This window comes from Muscardinus avellanarius, assembly GCF_963383645.1.
Source record: "Muscardinus avellanarius genome assembly, chromosome: 6".
In the NCBI taxonomy this organism is placed as follows: domain Eukaryota; kingdom Metazoa; phylum Chordata; class Mammalia; order Rodentia; family Gliridae; genus Muscardinus; species Muscardinus avellanarius.
Window position 1 is genome coordinate 37,723,747 of NC_137791.1, and position 22,461 is coordinate 37,746,207.

Consider the following 22,461-nt stretch of genomic DNA (forward strand, 5'->3'; position numbering starts at 1 on the left):
GAAAAACACCATGAGGAAAACCTGATGACTATGTGTCTAAATTCCACTGGAACCCAGATACAGATGCATGCTGATCCATAAAAACTAAGGCTCAGGTCTGCTTCAGGTGTGGAAAGCCAGGGCATTTCAAAAGCCATTGCCCTCGCTCAAAAGGCTACGAATGCCAACCAGTGCCCTGCTCGAGGTGCAGGGGGGGACCACTGGAAGTCTGATTGCCCCCAGATCCGAAGGGATCGGAGGGCCTCAGCACCAGACCCCCAATGATGTGACCCAGGGCTGCCTTTCCAGGCTTCCACCACCTGGATAAAGAGAGAGAAACCTTGGTAACTTTAATGGGGGTTCATGAACTGTCTTGTGCCTAGTGGAGACAGGTGCCAGGTTCTCTGCCTCATGGTATTCTCCTGGTTCTAGATCCCCTCTTAAAGTAACAGCCCAGGGCCTATCCAGCAAGCCCTTAGAACACCCCCCCCCCAATATTTCAGCCTGCTTCTAGATTCCAGCTCCTATGTTAAAAAGGGAGAGTTTAGAGTTCAATCTGTCCATACACAGTTTTCTTTTACAAGCTAAGTTGGTGATATACCAACTCAAAACAATTTTTTAACCCGGTGATGGGGGGGGGGCATTCGCAGATGGCAGGCTGCCAATTCAGTTTAACAGGGAATTGAAAAGAGAAAGACAGATGGGCAAAAGGCATGATAAGAACTCTGGCCAATCACAGAAGCATAGGCTCAAGTCTTTAGGGCTGGAGAGCAATGGCATCTCTGACAAAACTGCCCTCTAAAATGAGGCCAAAAAGGGCCTTCTGAGGCCTGGCTCATAGGACAATGGGGACCATTAAATGGCTGAGCGCCCCCAGTTCCAGATCCCCTGACCTAGGTTCGCAGTGATTTCCCAGAGGTAGAAAGCCTCTGGGTTTCACCCCCAGTACCACCAAAAAAAAAAAAAAAAAGTCTGGTCCACATGTTGTATCTTTGGTGGTAGGGCATTCACTTGAACCAAGAATGGCATAGGGCTGTAACTATCTTCTGTATTTCTATCATTTTAATAAACTTCTTTAAATCTTCAGCAAGAGTCTGGGCTATTGTATACTTATCCTTAGCTCAGGACAAGAACCCATGGTTTTTCTTCTTTTTCTGTTTTTGTTTTTTTTGTGTGTGTGTGTGTGTTGAGGGAAATTGTGTCCGGAACCCTAACAGGGGTCCTCAGGGACAGATTCCCCAAAACCATATCATCTCAAACTGTAACAGTTACTGTTTGGGGAAAACTGTCCCCAGGGACCCCGATTAGGCTCCCTGAGGTTAATCCCCATAACTGTGCATTCTTGTCTGACTCAGGACAGATATACACTGGTCAGGACTCTTGCTGAAGATTTAAATGAGTTTACTAAAAAGATAGAAATACAGAAGGCAGTTACAGCCTCATACTATCCAGGGCTAGCATGAAGGGGTGTCCTGAACAAAGTCACCGAACTACAAAACACGGAACAGCTTTTATAGATACAAAATCTCTTATGTGATTCTATGACATAGGTAAAGTCTGTCCCCTTAACTTCCCCACCTAACTCTTGGTTTATGCCCAGGTTTCTCCTTTCACAAAGGTCAATTCCTTCCTCCCATCCTCTCAACTAGACATCAGCTATTATGTAAATCCGTCTTTAGAATGTGGAAGTCCAAAGTTCCACCTCCCTATTGGCTTGCTAATTACTTTTAGCTAGGGTGTTCTGCACTATTACAGTTACCTAACTCCTGGCTATAACCAAGTCCTGACTGCCCTTCCCTCTTACAACTCTGAGCTCCATCTTCTGTAACCCAATTTTTAAAATATATTTATTAATAATCAGAGCTTCTTTCTCAAATCTTTCTAGGCCATTCCTAATACTGGTACAGTGACCATCCTCTTCCTTCCCAAACTCCAGGCTCCTGCTTGCTTCTAGGGTCAGGAGTGCTGGTCTCCTGAGAATCTCCCTTGTCCCCACACATTTGGGATGCTTAAGAAGCTACATTCGGTGTGATCCTGGGACTTTGGTTTGGTGTTTGAGTGTTTTTGTGAAATAGAGATGAATAAAAACAGACCAAAACCAAAAGTTATAGAAGAAACAAGTGCAGGTTGGTGAATGTGTATAGCTAGATTTAAAAATTTCTAGTGTCTAGTAGATCATATTTGGTTATTATATTTTCTAGTTAGCAACTCATGCCTATAGTAGTTTATTTTTTTTTTAACAAAGACAACACTGTATAGTAACCCATATATTATTATTTAACTCATGACTGTTATGGTGCCAGAACTGTTTTGTGGGCCCTGTTGGGCTCCTGAAACTGTTACAGTGAGGTGTAACCATGGGTTCTTTTTCTGATCTATGTATAGAAAACAATAGCCTGAACTCCTATGACTTTAAGCAATTTTTTATTAATAAAAGACAAAAAGATAGGACAGAGATAATAAAGGCCTCTGCCAGAGGTATTATGGGGGGGTGACTTGAAAAGAAGTCACAGAATTCTTCTGGATACAGAGCATTTTTATAGATACATGGTTCTTCATCCTGCTCTACCAAGTAATCTTCTGACCTAAAGGTAAGTTTGTCCATTAACTCCATGCAAGCCCCTTTTTACGATTATGGGGATTATGATTATGGGGATTTCTAGCTCAGCCAAAAAATACTTTCCTGCCTTACTGTAGGTGTAAGTCTAGGTTTCTTTGAAAACCATTTGTTAAGAATGATTAACAAAGTCAGGGGCCACTGTGGTATCTGTTTCCCTTTCACAAAGGTCAATACCCTCCTCCCAGGCTCCTCTTGCACTCTTGGGGAATTCTTAGCTTTTCTGCTAGATGTCATTTATTATGTAAACCTGTTGTTAGAATATGAAGGCCCTCAGTTTCAGCTCTTCTATCTAACTTGCTAATTACTTTTAATGAGGGGACTCTGCATTATAACAGCTGCCTGAGTGCCTGGCAGTAACCAGGCGCTGATTTTTACATTTTGAAACCAATTTCCAATCAATTACTACCAAATTCATTTTCCAAAGTCATTTTCCAGTACAAGCACATTAACACCAAAGCTATTTACATTAGTACCATCCACTTCTCTGCCTGGTGAACTTTCATGCATTCTCCACAATTCAACCAAAACAAGCACCAGGGTGGAAACTTCTCTCACTTTTCTGTATTTCAAAGACACGTTTGTCAATACTTACATTACAATGTACATCCCATTGCTTACTGAAACTGCTCATTTGCTGGTTTGGAGCCCTTGCAGTCCCAGTGTCACATATAGTGCCTGGCACTTTAGAAACTCAAAAAACAATGTTTGTTTGTATTTTAATAAAGGCAGTACTTACAGCAGTTATATCAAAAGGATAATAAGAATACTGACAAAGAAATATTATTTGGTAGTGAAATAAATGAAGTAACAGGATGTGAATACATTTGAACTAAAATAAATCTTACAGATGACATCTAATTTAGGGGCATAAAAGATTGGTCAGTATGTTCAGAATTTATAGCAAAACACGTATGGATCATCTGATGTAAAATCAAGAAATGTTAAAAAGACAGGAAGTATAAAGCCAATATAAGCAAGGTAAAAGCCAGGCATAGTAGTGCATGCCTGTAATCCCAGTAGTTGGGTGGTTGAAAGACAAGGATTGCAGGTTTGCAGCAGGCCTCAGAAATTAGTGAGGCTCGCCACAATTTAGTGAGATTCTGTTTCAAATTAAATAATAAAAATTGGACTAGGGAATATAGCTCAGAGGTAGAATGCCTTTGAGTTCAACTCCAAGTACCATAAAAATAAACAGATAGATAGATAGATAGATAGATAGATAGATACATACATACATACATACATACATACATACATACGTAAATATATAAGCAAGGTAAGTCACGAAATTGGGATGAAAAGACTGTTGAAACGTCCCTGGGTGAATATTTTTTTGTAATAACCTTTGGAGAAAAAATCTGATGAATATATCAAAAACTGCAGAATAAGTGAAGCATATTTCATTAAAATGCTTATACTAATAAATGAGGCAAATAGAAAATAATATAGCACTGAATATATGATTTAATATTAAAAATCATGAGAATACAGATAAGAAGATAATTACTAAAGTAAATGATCAGATAATTTTCACAATAGAATAAAAAGAGAGAAATTGACTGTTGGAGGAGAGATAAAGAACAACTGAATTGGTAAAAAGTGAGTACAGTAGGAGGTGAAAATAACCTAGGTTCTGTGAGGAGCAGAAAGAATGCCGGGCATGGTGACATGCTTGTAATCCCTGCGTTTGGGAGGCAGAGATAGGAGGATTGTGCAAGTTTGAAGCTGGCCTCGCTGGCTTAAGAGACCCTGTTTCCAAATAAAAATAATATAAGTCTGGGAGTGTAGCCCAGAGGTAGAAGGGTTTCCAGGAACCCCAGTATCACAAAAAAGAAGAAAGAAAGAAAGAAAGAAAGAAAGAAAGGAAGAAAGAAAGAAAGAAAGGAAGAAAGAAAGAAAGAAAGAAAGAAAGATTGATTCTGGCATGTATTACCTATTTCTTCTTTGTAGTTAATCTCTTTGAGTATTTTCTCTAGTGCTGGTTTTGAAGACATAAATTCCTTGGGTTTCTGTTTGTCATGGAAGCTTCTTATTTCCCCATCTAATTTGATATATAGTTTTTTTTGGGTAGAAAATTTTTTACTGGAAGTTGTTTTCTTTCAGAGTTTGGAATATGTTACTCCATGCCCTTCTGGCTTTCATGATTTGGTTTGGGAAGACTGGAGTGATTCTAATTGGTTTACCTCTGAATGTCACTTGCCCTTTTGTTTTTGTTGCCTTTAAGATTCTCTGCTTGGCTTCCACAGTGGTCATCTTGACAATTATGTGGTGTGGGGATCCTCTTCTCCGATCCTGTCTAAAGGGAGTTCTATAAGTTTCCCGGACCTGTGTATCGACCTCTTGCTCTATGTTTGGAAATTTTTGTGCTATCACTTCCTTGAAGAGATTATTGATCCCTTTGGTTTCACTTTCTTTTCCCTCCTCTATTCCAATTATTCTTAGGTTAGCTCTCATAAAATGGGCCCATATTTCTTCAATGTCAGATTTCTGCTGTCTGATTTTTTTTTCTAAGTTAGAAATTATGCATTTGTTTTGGGAGTGATCATCTTCTAGGAGTGAGATTCTATTCTCTATGTGGTCTGATCGATTGTTTATACTTTGAATTGACGTCTTTACCTCAATGATTGCTTCCTTTATTTCTTTTAGACTCTCTAAATTCTTTTAGAAAGTCCTGTATTATTTCTACAGTTATATTCCTGATTTGATCTTCTAGAGATCTCTGAATTTCTGTGTTATCAGGTTCCGATAATATGGGGTTGTGGGCATTCATTGCTCTGTTGTTCCTCTTTCCCATGATTTCAGAAGTTTGTTCCTTCCCTGGGTTACTACAACTTCACTTAGGGTGCTCTGTATCTTGAGTCTGTTGTAATCTCAGCCACCACTACTCCTTTACTGGGTTGTATCACAAAGTCTCACACCCAGGAAGCTAATCGAGGCTGAGCGAGACCTTGGGGGTGCCGGGCTGGGCGTTTTCCCATGGGGAGCTGCGACTAGGGTGTGGTATCTTTGCCACTGCTACTCCCTCACTGGGCTGGACTGCAAAATATCTGACCCAAGGAGATTATCAAAGCTATGCAAGTCCCTGGGAGTGCAGTACAGAGGTTTCTCCTTTAGGGGCCGCAATTTTACTCATGGTTATTGTGTGCGCAGATCTGGAGTTGTGGCAGGGCGCGGTGAGCTCACTGTTGCTGCTGGCAATATGGCGCCGCTGTCACATCCTCGGCCATGAGGCTGGCGTATTTCTTTTCTGGTTTTGAGCTCCATTCTGAGTCCCTGAAAGGCGTGATGAGCTTGGCCAGTGGGAGTTTTAGATGTTCATTGTGCTAAAAGAACTGCTGAATTATACCCAAATGATCTGTAGCTGCTCACTTCAGCTCCTTGTTTACCTTTCCACTCTGGAGCCTGCTGCTATGAGGGAAGATGGCACAGGCACCGTTCCACTGCCGCATTGTGGGCTTGATTTATGGTCTCTGGTTGTTCTAGTCTTTTTTTTCTCTGTCCCTTGTGTTTACATTTTTTTATTTCTCTGCTGATGGTGTTTTCTGGCTATAAAAAGTGCTGATTTTGTGGTAACAGAGATCGAGTTTTAGCAGGACTTGTAAACGCTGCTTTTCTTGGTTGCCATCTTCTCCAGCATCCATCCAGCAGACAACTAAGCAAAGAAGAATGTATTCATGTGTTTATAGGTAAAAATCTTTGGAGATTCATTATTTATTTCAGTCTTTTACCTATTTCTAAATTGTGCTTCTAAATTGTATTGTTTGCTTTTATTGTTACTAATTTTTAGGATTTCTATTTGAAATATTAATATACCTTCAGATATAGCATTTGAAAATATTTTATCCCATTCTCTCAGTAACTTTTAACTCTGTTTACATTGTCTTTGGATGTATAATTTTTTTTTTAGGAAGTTTGTTTATTTATTCTTTTGTTGCCTGTGCCTTTGAAATCATATCCAGGAAATCACTGCCAATTTCAGTGTTGTGAAGTGTTATGACTCAGGTTTTCTTCTAAAAGTTTATAGTCTTAAGATTTACATTTAGGTCTTTTATCTAGTTTGAGTTAATATTTGTATATGGTGTTAGGTAAGGTTCCAATTTTATTCTTTTTCATGTAATTATTATTTTTCAAAAATGTTTAGTGAAAAGATTATTATTTCCTTCACCAAATGTTCTTGGAAACTTTGTCAAAAATAACTTGACCATATATGGAATAATTTATTTCTAGGCTTTTTATTTTACTCCACTGGTTTATATATCTGCCTTCATAGCAGTATTACACTGTTTCAATTATTGTAGCTCCATAAGTTTTGAAATAAAAAAAGTACATCTTCTAGCTTTTTTTTTAGATTGTTTTGGGTATTTAGAGTTCATATTGCATATTATGATAGATTTTTTTCTGAAAAAAATAAATGTACAATAGTTTTACCTTACAAAAAAAGGAAAAAATATACTCTGGTAAGAAAGAAAGCAAAAAGAAATACTGAAATGTTATCTCTAAGTGATCAAAAGTTTGATATCAGACAAATGAATCTGTTATGTGAGATTATCATTGTTAATTTTGGATAAATTGCTATAATATTAGATGTCAACCACTAAGCCAAGCATGGGAAAGAGAGATGAGGAGGGAATGGGATGGGGACTGGGTAGGGGCTAACTGGGCGATGTGTGCATGTATGTCTACACACGTGTTTATCCCATTATGATGTATGAATACAGTGCACCAATAAAAAAATTAGAAAGAAAGAAAGAAAGAAAGGAAGGAAGAAAGAAAGAAAGAAAGAGAGAAAGAAAGAAAGAAAGAAAGAAAGAAAGAAAGAAAGAAAGAAAGAAAGAAAGAAAGAAAGAAAGAAAGAACTTCCCAGTGAGGACAAAATGCTGTTCTGGAGAGTGTCAAGTGTTTTACATTAAAAATTGGTGTTCAAGTATACAAAGCTTTATCTCTAAAGATCTTCAAATCTTTTGCTATGTGCTGACAATTATGTAAATGGATATTAACCTACCAAGAAATAGAGTCTTAGGAGAACAGACACTAGAACAAGATGAGTTGGAGATGTTTGATGCTTGTCATAACCAGATACACTTCTATCTTGAACTAACAAGAGCAGATTTGTTAGTCTTGTTGGGGGATTCTAGGGCTACAACATCAGTAATGGTCACATGGCAGATAAACTGGAATAGGGTTCTCCATTATAGCCAAACATTAACAAGTAACATTGTTTTCAATTTTTCCTTTGAGTATTACTTAGGATTGCTTTGTGCTTGCTACAGATTTTAGGTTGACACTCTTATTACAGAAAACCTGTAAAGCTTGAGTATTTAAAGTGATTCCAGAAGAAGGAAACTAAGGCACTATTCATATGTTAGAGATAAGAAATTAAAGAAATAAAAATTGCATGACATCTTAAAGAATTTTGTGTGTGTGTGTGTGTGTGTGTGTGTGGGTCTGAGGATGGAACCCAGAGGCATTCAACCTCCAAGCTACACCCCTTGCCCTAATTTTTATTCTTTAATTTAAAACTGGGTCTCAATAAGTTGCAGAGGACCTCACTAAGTAGCTGAAGCTGTCCACAAACCGCGATCCTCTGGTCTCAGCCTCCTCCTCTGCTTCTTTTCTATTTAGTTTCCATTTAAAGACACTTCCCACAGGAATCTAAGAGCATTTCATTAACCAGTGATGCAAAGAACAGCAGACACACTAGGTCTGGCATTTGGAAGCTGGTAGAGTAAGAGCTCACATGGCATAAAATAAGTCTGTGTAACCAGATGTTAAATTTATTTACTTTTAAAATGGGAAAGCTGGGCATGGTGGTGCAAGCTTGTAATTCTAGTACTCAAGAAACTGAGATAGGAGGATCATAGGTTAGTGAACCATCTTAACAACTTAGAGACCCTCTGCAACTTATCAGGACCTTGTTTTAAAATAAAAAATAAAATATGGCTATGGGTATAGCTCAGAGGTAAAATGTTTTTGGGTTAAATTCCCAGTACCAAATAAATAAATAAAAATAATGAATAAGTATAAAATTAGTAAATGAAAATGTATCAATTTGCTCTCATTTCCCTCTGATCCAAGAAAATTAATGATGGCCAAGCATAGATATGTTGTGTACCTTTTATCTTGGCAGTTGACTCTACATAGGACTCCAGGAGTCTAACTATATTCTCAACACTTACGTTCACAGCGGTGTCACTACACCTACCATGTAATAGAGCCCATGTGCCCATAGAAGCCTGGATACTGCCAAAATCTTTCATTTGCCAAGTACCTTTGGCTTCCCTGGATCCTACATTCAAGATCTTTAAAGGACTCTGATTTTGCTCCTTCCCATTTTCTCTATGAAAAAAAAAAAAAAAAAAAAAGGAAAAAAAGCAGAAAAGAATAGAATTCTGAGGTAGTTTTGTTTTCATCTGAAATCACGTATTGCAGTTTCTCTCCCAGGTTGTTTTTGCATTTGTATCCATACATTTTTATTCATTGCTACATGGAAGATCATTCTGGTACAATCCCAGGTTCAAGTAAGTTTTTGAATACATGCCATTTATCTGAGGCTTTTCTCTGGCTCCAAACAGACAGCTAGGTACAATTTTTAGCATCTTCTGTTAACATTAAAGATATGAACTATGCTAAATAACTGAATTACAGAATCAGGAATGGAACATGTTTCTTGGTGCGGAAAGATCCTGTTACGAGCATTATCAGTATGTGTATAGGGCAGACACCCACTTGGGAAAGGCAAGGTTTCTATTTGCACAGACTAGTTTAAAAAGAATTTGAACCAAGTGTGAGGTAAAAAGTGGTACATATAGCTCTACAGTTTGGAGATCAGGGAGCTGTGCCCCAAAGAGTTCACACAGTGTCACACCCCAAGGGTCACAGTGCTGTGAGGGAAGGTGTGCTCACTCACTGGTAGCATTCCTCCCAATACCACACCTGAACGACATTCAGCTAGCACAGATTTTTTTTTTTTTTTAATAGCACAGGTGGATATTTTCTCAATTTAGCATTCTGTACTTTGGGGATGTTTGCATTTCTAATTGTGTTTCCACATTCTGTTAAGGCATTGTCAAATACACAGGCACAATCTATGTACCATAAACTAGAAATGATAGTGCAACTTAGAAAACAAGGGTAAAGAAAGCTTGGATGCAGGAAGATTGGAAGAACAGGTAGAAAAGAGATGCAGACAGTGAAAAGGTTATTTATATCTAGAGAGAATCTAGGTGTTTAAATTTCTAAATCTAAAACTTATTCTAGAATAAGATGGAAGTACAAGAAAAGATATATTCATGCAGCACCTTGCTTTTATAATACTTTCATTGTTTCCTCAGTATTTTCACAAGAAGTGTGATAGAAGGTACTTCTGCCCGAGTTTCTAAAACTGTTAGCTTTTTTCAACTTTTCTTCAGTTTAAAAGGTTTTCCTGAAACAGACTACAAATTCCATAGTACTGCCATTCTTTAAGAACAGTAAGACTATTTTTATTTGGACTTTAAAAAAAATGTACTTTCTAAAGAATTGTGTGTAGAAATACTAACTACACACAGAAACATGTTATTAATATTATTTTTTCTCATGCTATGTATCATTAGCATTCTTCTTGTGTAATGAAACATGACTAACTATTCACTCTGGTGTTTTTAAGTGCCTAGTATTACCTTCTTGTTCATAAGCTGAACTTCAGGATTCAGAAGGTAAGCATCAGGCTGGGAAGCAGAAGTGACACTTCTCAAGATATTGCAGCTTTGGGATTTTTAGATGCCAGTTCTTAGATTCATGAACAAAATGCATGGGCCACTCAGAGATATAGTAGCACAATTTACTAACAAATTTAATGTTACATGCAATTTTCCAGTGCCTTTGTAATCAAATTTTTCAAACGTTTACTTTTTTTTTTTTTTTTTTTTTTTTACATTTTATGCTTTAAATAAGGCAGACTCTTGGGTTTCAGTCAAAGTTCTGAGGATGACAACCAAAATTGCCATGTATACAATTCACCTTCTTAACATATTAAGACCTTTTAATGTAGTTTGATGATAAGTAATAGATCCCTTAAATAAAACATATCTACTTCCTTGAAGGATGCCAGTAACTCTTCTTGGTTGCATTTTTTTTTTAATTTTTGAGGAGATAAAAACCCAATCCTAGTATTAGGATCAAATAATCAGTTTAGTAGAAATTATCTTTTGAAAGTGTCGGTAACTATGCCAATTTAGTGAAAATCAAGTTAATTTTGTTCTTTGCAATAAGAAATGATCACTTATTACAAAAATTGGGGTCTGAAATAACTGAAAAAGCTAAGACTAATTGTGGAAATTAATACAGGAATATACTTTTAATTCTATAAAATTCAGTGAGAAATCCAGGTTTTATTGGTTAATAAATGAAAATGCTTTGAAATACTTAATATTCTGTAGTAACTGAGAAAAATGTTGAAGTTGCACTTCTTTCAGGAGACTGACATAATTGTTTTATTGGGATAACACAGTATACTTTTCATTTAAATTTAATTACACATTGAGAAAATCTGATTTTATTACACTCACTATAGAGATTATCCAAAATTTTCATATATAATTTATCTAACTCATGTCTGAATTACCCAAAAGAAAGGTATAAATAATAATTTTCATATACTTTTTGGTTTCTACATTTTACAAACTAAAAGTGTGACCGGCCAAGCCACTCACCCCTACTAGCATCCCAACTCAGCAACCCAAACAGCAACCCAAATGATTTGGGACTTATAAGACTTTGCAGGAGTTGTAAAAAAATAACATGTATATTTTACTTGTATGGACTTCTAAGTACTTTTTAAAAATTGACAGAAAAAAGTTTTTGCTGTGTGATACACATATTAATAGCATCTTTTTCATGAAATATGTCTTTTAAAAGTGGCTGAAACTCTTACCATCTCAGAAGCAGGATAAGATTTGTAATATAATTTTGTAGAGTTTTCAATAACAGGGCTCTCAAATTTCAGCAGATGAAATGTAAGTTTCCTATTTCAACACCCCCTCCCACCCCCCGGCCCTGTACTGGGATTAAAGGGGCATTATTCTACCTCTGAGCTATTCCCATTTTTTTTTTTTTTTTTGCAGGTCTGGGGAAGGAACCTAGGGGCTTCGACCCCGAGGTACACCCCAGGTCCTATTTTTTATTATTTTGAAACAGGGTCTCATTAAGTTGTGGAAGGCCTCATTAAATAGCTGAGGCTGTCTGTGAAATGCCATTCTCTGGTCTCAGCCTCCCGAATGCTGGGATTACAAGCGTGCACCACCAAGTTGTTTTTTTTTTTTTTTTTTTTTTTTTTCGTGGTGGTACTGGGGTTCCTGAAAACCCTTCTACCTCAGGGCTATACTCCCAGACCTATTTTTTATATTTTTATTTGGAAACAGGGTCTCTTAAGCCAGCGTGTCTGGCTTCGAACCTGCATGATCCTCCTTTCTCCGCCTCCCAAGCTCGGGGATTCCAAGTGTGTGCCACCACGCCCTGGCATTTTTTTTTTAACAGTGTCTCACTAGGTTGATGAGTCTCACTACTTCCTGAGGCCATCTTGAACCTGCTATCCTCCTATCTCAGCCCCCCAAGTACTGGAATAACAAGTATACGACACCATGCCCAGCTTCAAATTGTTTTTGATTATATCAATTTCAAATGAAAATTCTCAAATGAGATTATACATTTACAAACTAGTTGAATTACTTAGCAATAATGAAATATGAATTATACTTTGGATAAAACAGATCACTGATCATCACTTAAAGCTGTTTTCCAACTTCTTTTGGTTCCTTTATTTTAAACTTATATTTTCAAAGTGGATCAATTTTGAGGCATTTTCGGATGTGGTAAGTAGTTGATCTTTGAAGGGAGAATCTCTAGCTTTATTCAACCTCAAACTGTTGCTTCAACCCAAACATTAGCACTCTCCAATCCTACACATCTAAATCCTATCCCTATACCTATGTGACCTATGTGGTGGATTTTTTTTTTCCCCCAGTACTGGGATTGGAATCCAGAGTCATTCTATTTCCGAGCTATACCCCCAGCCCTATTTTTTTTTTTATTGTTATTATTTATTTTTGAAACAGGGTCTCACTGAGTTGCAAAGGGCCTAAGTAGCTGAGGTTGATCCTGAATCTGTTATCCTCCTGTCTCAGCCTCCCAAGAACTGGGATTACAAGCTTATGCCACCACTCCTGGCTAGTGGTGGAATATTAATTAAAAATAAGCACTATAATAAAAAAGTTTTAATTCTAATTTGTGCTTGGCATGATGATATTCAGTTATAAAAATCCTTAAATAGTTGGAGACTTTCTAAACAAATAAATGAATAAATACCTTCTTGAAAATTATACTTTATTAGAGAATCTAGCCCAAGTGTGGAAAATTTAAAATCACTCTATTTGTCAAAACTGACTAACAATAAGCTTTCTAGAAAAAAAATAACAATGATCAGTAAATACCTACACTTAACAGTCTTAATTCTGGGATAGAATTTTAAGATCCATGGTGATGTACTTGCAAGATAAATCTCTGTTTAATAAAAATACATTCTCAGACTTAATACATTGTTTTTGCCCTCATATACACATTAAAAAAATTGAGCCCTGTCCTAGAAACATGTTTATAATTGTTATATTTAATACTGTGAAATAAAATCTGAACAAAATTTTATTCCAACAACATTTCTCTATTTTAAATCATGTTTATTGTTAAAAGTTTTTTTTTTTTATCACAGTGGAGATGCTTAATCAGTCAGTGCCTACTGTCAACTTCATCAAATTCCAAAAAAAGTAAAATCAACTCATTCATACACTCCAAGTCCTGTTACCACCCCACCATTCATTGCCTGTGTCTCTTCCCCTTTTAACGGCAATGCTGTGATAAGATTGTGAAAAGGTATAACTAATAGGCTTATATGTATAATACCATTTCTTCAAGTATTCAGAGAGCAGTACGTTTGTCTGCACTGTACATTAGGAAACTATATGTGACATTATTTCTAAGTATAGGAGAGTGGCTCCTGGTGGGAGTATAATTAAGTTGGATGTCACAGTGTATGACAAGGATTTACAGCATTCTAGAATTTTCACAACTCTTCCATGTTATTGAATGACTTTAAGTGAGTATATTTTTCTACTCTTAGGTGTCAGCCATGGGATTTCAAACTACAAATAAAAAAGCAGACACTCAACATGTGTAGTGCAAACACTAAGTAAACAGAATGACATGTAATGAACTTATACTTGCCACCATGTGAATGGGTCAGCAGAAAGGACTTTATTTTATGGAGTCTGTGACTGAATCCCTTGTTCTACATAAATACTGTCACTGTTCTAGGTCAGCCACAATGACTGGAAAAGGCTGCTGAGGTGCGAATTAAGGAGTAAGGAGGGAAACAGAAACCTTTCTTGACAAACAAGTGGTACAATTTCTCCGTCATGTCTGCGTATTAGGTAAAGTCTTACTTGTTAACAAAACTTCAAACTTCTGCAGACAAAGCAGGTTATCTATAAGGAGAACTACAATTCTGTTTAATAGAACTACTGTTGGCACCTCTGTACTATAGATTGTGTGGTCCAGACAATAAAAGGGATGAAGAAGATGATGTTTTGAGTTAAAACTTTACATTTGTAACCTCTGAACATTCAAACTCATATCATAGAAAAGCCATCAAACAGTTATATGAACATTCAAGTGGCAGCCCTGTTGAAAAGTGCCATTTAAGCAACAATCTCTAGTATTTTGAACAAACGTCAGAGCTTTGTTGCTTTGTCTTAATTTTGCATTTAACAAAATGTCACTCATTAAAATAAGTTGAAAAAAAAAAAAACCAGAATTCTTCCAAGAGAAAATTATTGGTAAGGGAAAAACTAAAGTAAAATATGACAACCAATTCATATATTTTTAATTAGATGTTTTCTCCCAGAAGTATCAATAGTCTATTAGAAAAAGAAAACAAAAACTAAAAAACTAAGTAAACAAAATGTACAAAAACTGCACCATTTATCTTCTAATATTCTTCCTCTGCATTCAGTTTTGAGGGAAAAGTGTTCTTTCATGGTAGTGTTCTAAGTGTACATATGTTAAATGTTAGAAGCATTTGGATCCTGACTTTTCCTTCTTCATCCTTGAATGTGTCATACCCTCAACAAACATAAGAAGCCAGCTAATTTTTTTGATTTAGTGGATACACACACACATACACACACATAGACACCTTATTAAGAGAAACCATTCCTTCTCTGTGACAACACACATCAACATTTAAAATGAAGGCCTGACATGGTCACTTAATTGATTTAAATAATTAAGGCTTCTAAAAGGTTCAGTGCCAAAACTCTGAATCAGTACTTGAATAAAATTTTTTTTTTTTCATTTAAGGTTTGTGCTTTTTACAGCCATCTTAATTCCACAGAATTTCATTAGATCTGATAAGGGAGTGTTAGATCTGTTAAGGGAGTTAGATCTGATAAGGGAATGTTAGAGCTGTTTACTGACATTTTATTTTTAATAGCTGTTAGACTAAATCAGAGCAATAAAAATTCAATGACTGAAGAGATATGCTTCTATCACCTGGTACTGGCTCACTTAACCTTCTTTTCGTGTTTAATATGGCCATTTCTTTTGTATTTGCCATTGAGGATTCCATTGTGGTAATGTCCATTAACTGTGCTATGCTTATTTATAGACCACAGATTTTTGATTTTTCTGTAGATACATTTTGTGACCCAGGACAAGAGGAAGTAAAACAAGATAGCACCAAGCAAAAGCACAAGGGCAATATCCAGTAGAAAATATTGACAGAAAGAGATTTGGTGGACTGCAGCACGCAGGTGATGGGCTCCATTGTAACGAAGAATATAATCTATCCAATAGATAGTCCGGTTGACAGGGTGGCCGGGTTGATCCCTGTGAATTTCTGAAAGCTTCTGAGCCCTCTGACGGTAGCTAGGGAGAATGGAGAGAATACAGCATGATCATCACATCTGGATGTATAGATCTCTCAATTTAAAACTGAGGAAAATAATAATGGCAATCCTTTATTATGCATCCTGTATGGTCCAGGCACTGTGCTTTAAGTGCACTGTCTATGTTAACCTGATAAAATACATTTCCAACAGGTAAAGAAAATGAAACCCAGAGAGACCAAATAACTTGAAAATGATTACAAAGTTGATATTCAGACTCAAGCTTTTCTGACTCTAAACCCTGTGGTTCTATACTACCAGCACACATGGCCCTTCTGTCCACATTCTTTTAAGTATTCATAATCAATAGCTTCAACCAGCAAAATAAGTACATTTATTAGATTCAAAAATTGAAGCGTAGAATTTAAAAAATGCAAACCTTTGTTCTACTATTTTTTTAGGCGATGACATTTAAATTTAAAGCAAGATTTAGTGATGGTACAAGAATATTAGATTAAAAGATATACAAGCTTGAAAAACAGTACTACAAGCTACATATTACATGTAGTACATATGTGACAGTATATGAGTGTACATGTATATAAAGAACACACCCTCATAAATTGTTTATTTAGTTTAGAAAACCAGCTGAAGTGGTAAATATAATGAAAACATTTTTGACTTAAAAAACATGTAACTGAAACAAAATGAATTTTGTTTTAACTTAAAAATAAGTAACTGCACCTGTTTGGTGGCAGACACTTGTAATCCCAGTACTTGGGAGGCTGAGACAGGAGGATTCGGGTTCACGGACAGCATTAGCTACTTAGTGAGGCCCTTTGCAACTCAGTGAGACCATGTTTCAAAGTAATGAATAAAAAATAGGACTGGGACATAGCTCGGAGGTAGAATACCCCTGGGTTCCAAACCTAGTACTGCCAAAAAAAGTAAAAAAAAAAAAAAAGAAAAAAAAGAAAAAATTATGTAACTGTACAGTGACAATCTTTGATAAATGGCTAGAACCCTTTTAAACATGGCTTCCTGATTGGAGTATACATTTTTTGGACATAAAAGATAAGTTCTACCTGGAAAGATTAGAAAATATAGTCAGGTGTGATGGCACATGCCTGTAATCCCAGTACTTGAAAGGCTGAGAAAGGAGGACTACAGGTTTGAGGACAGCCTCAGCAAGACTGTTTCAAAAAAAAAAAAAAAAGAAAAAAAGCTGAGTGTATAGTTGGGGTAGTTGGGGTACCTTTGAGTTCAATCCCCAGCACCAAAAAAAGGAAATGATAAGAGGTATAACCCCATGTACTGATCCTGGGGTCTTGCTGAGAAACAAGTGCTTATGTGTTATGTTGAAGTGCTGGATCTATGCCCACTTTAAAAAGCTTCAAGGTCTCTCATCTGATTTCCAAGTGTTTGATCCATCTTGACTTGACTCTTGTGCAGGGTGAAAAGGTGGGGTTTATTTCCATTTTTCTGCATATGGCTAACCAGTTTTGCCAATGCCATTTGTTGAAGAAGCTGTCTTTTTTCCAGTGTATGTTTTTGGCTCCTTTGTTAAAAATCAGTTGGCTGTAAGTGTGCAGATTTGTTTCTGAGTCTTCTACTCTTGCTCATTTATCTGTCTGTTTTTGTGCCAGTGCCATGCTGTTTTTATTATTATGACTGTGTAGTATAATTTTAAGTCAGGTTTTATGATGCCTCCTGAATGATTCTTGTTGCTGAGAACTACTTTGGCTATTCTAGGTTTTATGTTGTTCCAAATGAAATTAAGGACTGATTTTTATTTTTTTAAAAATTTTTATTGGTGCACCGTGGTCATACATCTCAATGGGGTATGAAATGATGGAGGCATACATGCACACATCACCCAATTAGCCCTTACCCAATTCCCACCCCATTCTCCCCCCCCCTTTTATGTTTCACTTAGTGATTGACATTGATATATTTGTTAAAGTATATCATGTGTATTAGAAAATTTCTCTCTTTCCCCTTCTCATCCCTTCAATTAGGTCACCTTATTTTCTCATGTATAGGATCTCCTTCTTCATCTAGTGTTCCTCCTATGACCCATTTTCTCCCTAGCTTCCACATATTAGGGAGAGCATTCAATTTCTTATTTTTTGTGACTGGCTAATCTCATTTAGCATAATGTTCTCCAGTTCCATTAGTTCGGTAGTTTTGTTTCCATTCTTTTGGGTAGTTACCTAGAAGTGATATTGCTGGATCATACAGTAAGTCTGCTCCCATTCTTCTGAGGATCCTCCATACTGTTTTCCAATACCTGACTTTAAACTATACTACAAAGCCATATTAATAAAAACAGCATGGTACTTGCACTAGACCAATGGAGCGAAATGGAAGACTCAAAAACAAAGCCACATACTTATGGCCAGAAGGGGGCCAGAAACATATATTGGAAAAAAAGATAGCCTGTTCAACAAATGGTGTTGGCAAAACTAGTTAACCATATAAAGAAAAATGGAAATAAACCTAACTTTCTCACCCTGCACAACAGTCAATTCAAGATGGACTGAAGACTTGGAAATCAGACCAGAAACCTTGAGGTTCCTTGAAGAGAGAATAGGTCCAACACTGCAATACATAGGCACAAGAAACTAAAAGGCAAATCAATACGTGGGATTGCATTAAACTGAAGAGCTTCTGTACAGGGAAGGAAACGATCAAGAACCTCAATCGAGAGCCAAAAGAATGGGAGATTTTTGCCACCTACTCCTCTGATAGATGACTAGTATCTAAATATACACAGAACTCAAGAAACTCAGCACTAAAAAACAAATAACCCAATCAAAAATGGCAAATGAACTAAACAGACATTTCACAAAAGAAGAAATTCAAATGGCCAATTAATGCATGAAAAAATGCTCAATATCATTGGCAATCAGAGAGATGCAAATTAAAACTACCCTGAGATTTCATCTAACTCCAACTAGAATGGCAATCACTCAAAACACAAACAACAACAAATTCAATCACTCAAAACACAAACAACAACAAATTCTGGTGAAGATGTGGATAAGTGGGAACTGTACTACATTGCTATTGGGATTGCAAATTAGTGCAACCACTTTGGAAAACAGTATGGAGGATCCTCAGAAGAATGGGACCATATGATCCAGCAATACCACTTCTGGGTATCTACCCTAAAGAAAGGAAATCAAACTACCAAGCTAATGCATGCATATCTATGTTCATAGTCACACAATTCACCATTGCCAAACTATGGAACCAGCCAAGATGTCCCATCAACAGATGAATGGATTACAAAACTATGGAATATGTACACAATGAAAAATACAATAACATCATTTACAGGAAAATGGATGGAACTGGAGAACATTATGATAAGTGAGATTAGTCAGTCACAAAAAGTAAAAAATCAGATGTTCTTCCTAATATGCAGAAGCTAGGGAGAAAAAGGTTCATAGAAAGAACCCTAGATGAGGGAGGAGAAACCATAGAAGAGCAAATAAGGTTACCTAACTGACAGTGATGGGAGGGGTTAAGAGGTAAATTCCCTAATGTACATGATGTAAATTCACAAACAAATCAAAGTCAATTACTAAGCCAAGAGAAGGATGGAGGGGGAGGGAATGAAGTGGGAACTGGGAAAGGGCTAAATGAGTGATATATACATGTATGCCTCTACCATCTTATACCTCATTAATAGCTATGACTATAATCACCAATAAAAATTTTAAAAGAAGAAAATGATAAAAGACCCTTAATTGAATCCAGAATTATATAGGTAAACTACTTCATTTTATATTAAATAATTTTTCTTATTGTTGGTGTTCCTTAGAATACAGCGGTGTTCTCATTCTAATGTTAAGCCTTATCCTCTGGGTATTGTATACATATTCCATCATTTGAAATGCCTGATATATTAAACAATGTCTTAAAATGTGAAAAACTGCTGCTCTGTCTTAAAACTACACATGCCGAGCCGGGCATGGTGGTGCATGCTTGTAATCCCTGCACTTGGGAGGCTGAGACAGGAGGTCGCACAAGTTCGAAGCCAGCCTCGGCTACTTAGTGAGACCCTGTTTCCAAATAAAATATAAAATAGGTATAGCCTGGAGGTAGAAATCCTCTGGGTTCCACCCCTAGTACCACACACACACACACACACACACAAAAAAAAAAAAAAAAAAAAAAAAAAAAAACTACACATGCCAGCTCCCCATGCTCTGAGATTCATTTATAAAGTGGCTTCACTCAGGAAACATGGAACAATTAAAAACCAAAATTAAGAAAGAAAAAAAATATTATAATTCAATATTCCCATGAGTCAGTAAATCTCAGCATTTTAGCAATTTCTGGTGCCAGAAAACCAGCAGCACCAGGCTTAGCATGTACTATACAGAGCTCTGGCTTGGGAACCAGACAACTCTGGCTTCAATCTCTAACAACTATGTGACTGTGGGCATATGACTGAATCTCTTCGTATCAAATGCCTCATCTATCATGTGTAAGAAAAACTGTGATATATGGCCACAATGAGTACCTTTATTTCATTAGGAAATAAAAGACACAACATTTTAAGGACTCAATGATTGCTTCCATTACAGTGTCTCCCTCAGCTTGCCAAATCCTGGTAGAATATTATTCAAAGTCATAACATGGTTGGACAAGTAATTGCTATTTATATTTTGTAAATTATAGAAACTATGTATAAGGAATTATCACAACAATCTAAAGGAGATTTCTATATAGGTTTACTGGTAATTTATTGATAATAACTGGCCACTGACAATATACAATGATATATCTCATTCAGTATATAAATAAAATTTAATATTAATTACAACCTTACCTGGGATTATTGATAACCTTCACCAAAGCTTCATATAACTCTCCTTCAGTAACTGTTTTCCATTCTAGCAATATCCCCATGCCTTTTGCTTGTACACGGGTCATGGTATCATAATGGTCTCCAAAGAGTGGGATTCCAACTACAGGTACACCATGATACATAGTTTCAAAAATACTGTTCAAACCACCATGGCTCAAGAAGGCTCTAATATTTGAATGCCCTAAGGAAAAAAATAGAAAACAACATATTATTACTCTAGATTTTTTCCAGAAATTTCTTAAACATCAAAACTAAATATACATTTCAGATATAGGATTTTTAAAGGTATAACTAATCCTGCTGTACACCAATTTAAGTATTTGTTATACAAAAAATTATCTGATTTGTATAAATCAATGGAAAGATATTTATAAGTAACTAAAATATATAGATTTAAGCACCAAAATATATTACTACTTTCTCTTAAACAGACATTACTTAAGTAGCAACATATTTGAATGGCTAATGAATAGGAAGCCAAGGAAAGCAAGAAATGCCAAACAATACCAGGTAAAACCACACTTTTTCTTTACTAAAAATGGAGATCATTTCCTGGCTACTCAAGCATTTATCTATGTTAAAGTCAAACACGTTTTGTTAAAAAAAAAAAGTCAGTATCTAAGGCTGTATTCTAGGAGTTAATGAACAATTCAGCACTTATCCAAGGAGGGACACTGTGTACTAATCACCATTTACAACATTCAAGTTCCAACAGCAACAATGTTCCATAATTTTAGGGTTCTATTATATATTTTAGGGAAATTAACATCTAGAGACAGATATTTATATAAAATCAGCAGCAAGAAATGGGACATCTTGTAACATCTAGTTTCATGAGAATAAAAGAGATAACCTGTCAAGATTTTAATTAAGTATTTCAAAATCTGTATTTGCCTTCCTAGTAAACAGCCTGAAATCAATGACTAATATCAAAAGTGTAAGAGAAATAAACACTGCATTTCAGGAGATGTATATTGGCCAAGAAAGAATTATAGCTTGCAGTAATATAACTCTTTTAAATATACATACACGAAGAACAAAGTAACCTATGTGTGAATCATGGTTTCTATGGGGTCCCAGACCTGTACCAAAGCCTAGTGGAGTTGGCTGGTCAGTATCCCTAACCCTTACCTACAAGCAGCTTCTCAAACCATCAGGCCCAACCAACTAAAGGATCAACCCTAGAAGTGTATTTCAAAATTTCTTTATAGCAGCAGAACCCTTTCCCTGAATAAAGCCCAGTATTGAGAAATAAGGCAGAACTGGAGTGTGGAAAGGAGAAGAGCATTAAAGACTGATTTGGTTTCTACCTGCCCATAGTTAGAAAATCATCATAGGATCTCAGGATGCTGTATCTTGAATAAAAAATGATATTTATCTTTAAAAAAAAAGTCAGAGAGTTGACTGGAGGAACCCCTGAGAAGCCATGGACTCGATGGGACTCTCAGGCAAGGACCTCTGAGACTCCTTGCCAGGGGCCGCACACAAAGAAGTTTAAAGACCCCTAGATCACAGTGTCACACTAATGCTAAGACAGTTGGTTGTAAGTTATCTTATTTAATGCTTCCATTTCTTTCTTGCCTTCTTTGGAATCTAAAGTCATAATAGTAGACAGAAAAAAAAAGGATGTATCACAAGAAGAAAATTGCCTGTGGTCATTTCACCGCAGTTTTATCACTTACAGAATAATCATAACTAATTTTTTGTCTACAGAACTAGATAAAAAGAAATTCTGTATGTGAAACTACTGTTTTGTAGTTATAAAATTCAAATGCTGGTTTTTAGGAGGATCATTAAAGCTTCTGAAAACTTAATTTTAAGGGCTTATTTTTAAGAGTATAATTTAAAGCTAAAGCCACATTTACATAATGTTACATGTCAGTTTTGAGCAAATAAATGGTGGTCAATACTGACAAAAAACAATAACTTTTAAAATAATTTCCTAAATATATGCTGAAGAATAATATGGCATTATGTTATTCTAGGAACTTAATTAACATTTTTACAATCTGTGCTTATTAAACATAGTTAAATTATTTAAATTTAAAACAAGATATATGCACATA

General features: G+C 36.1%; 1 protein-coding gene across 1 annotated transcript in view; it reads right to left on the bottom strand.

The window, feature by feature from the left end:
• Nucleotides 1–15,189: 15,189 nt before the first annotated feature.
• UGT8 (UDP glycosyltransferase 8) overlaps nt 15,190–22,461 on the bottom strand; it is a gene marked incomplete at both ends in the record, with an annotated part of 51,494 nt that continues 44,222 nt past the window's right edge. Inside the window, 2 exons of the mRNA XM_080697102.1 lie at nt 15,190–15,553; nt 20,357–20,576. Of these exons, the coding sequence (XP_080553228.1) occupies nt 15,190–15,553; nt 20,357–20,576 (584 nt within the window). The remainder of the gene's footprint in view (nt 15,554–20,356; nt 20,577–22,461) is intronic.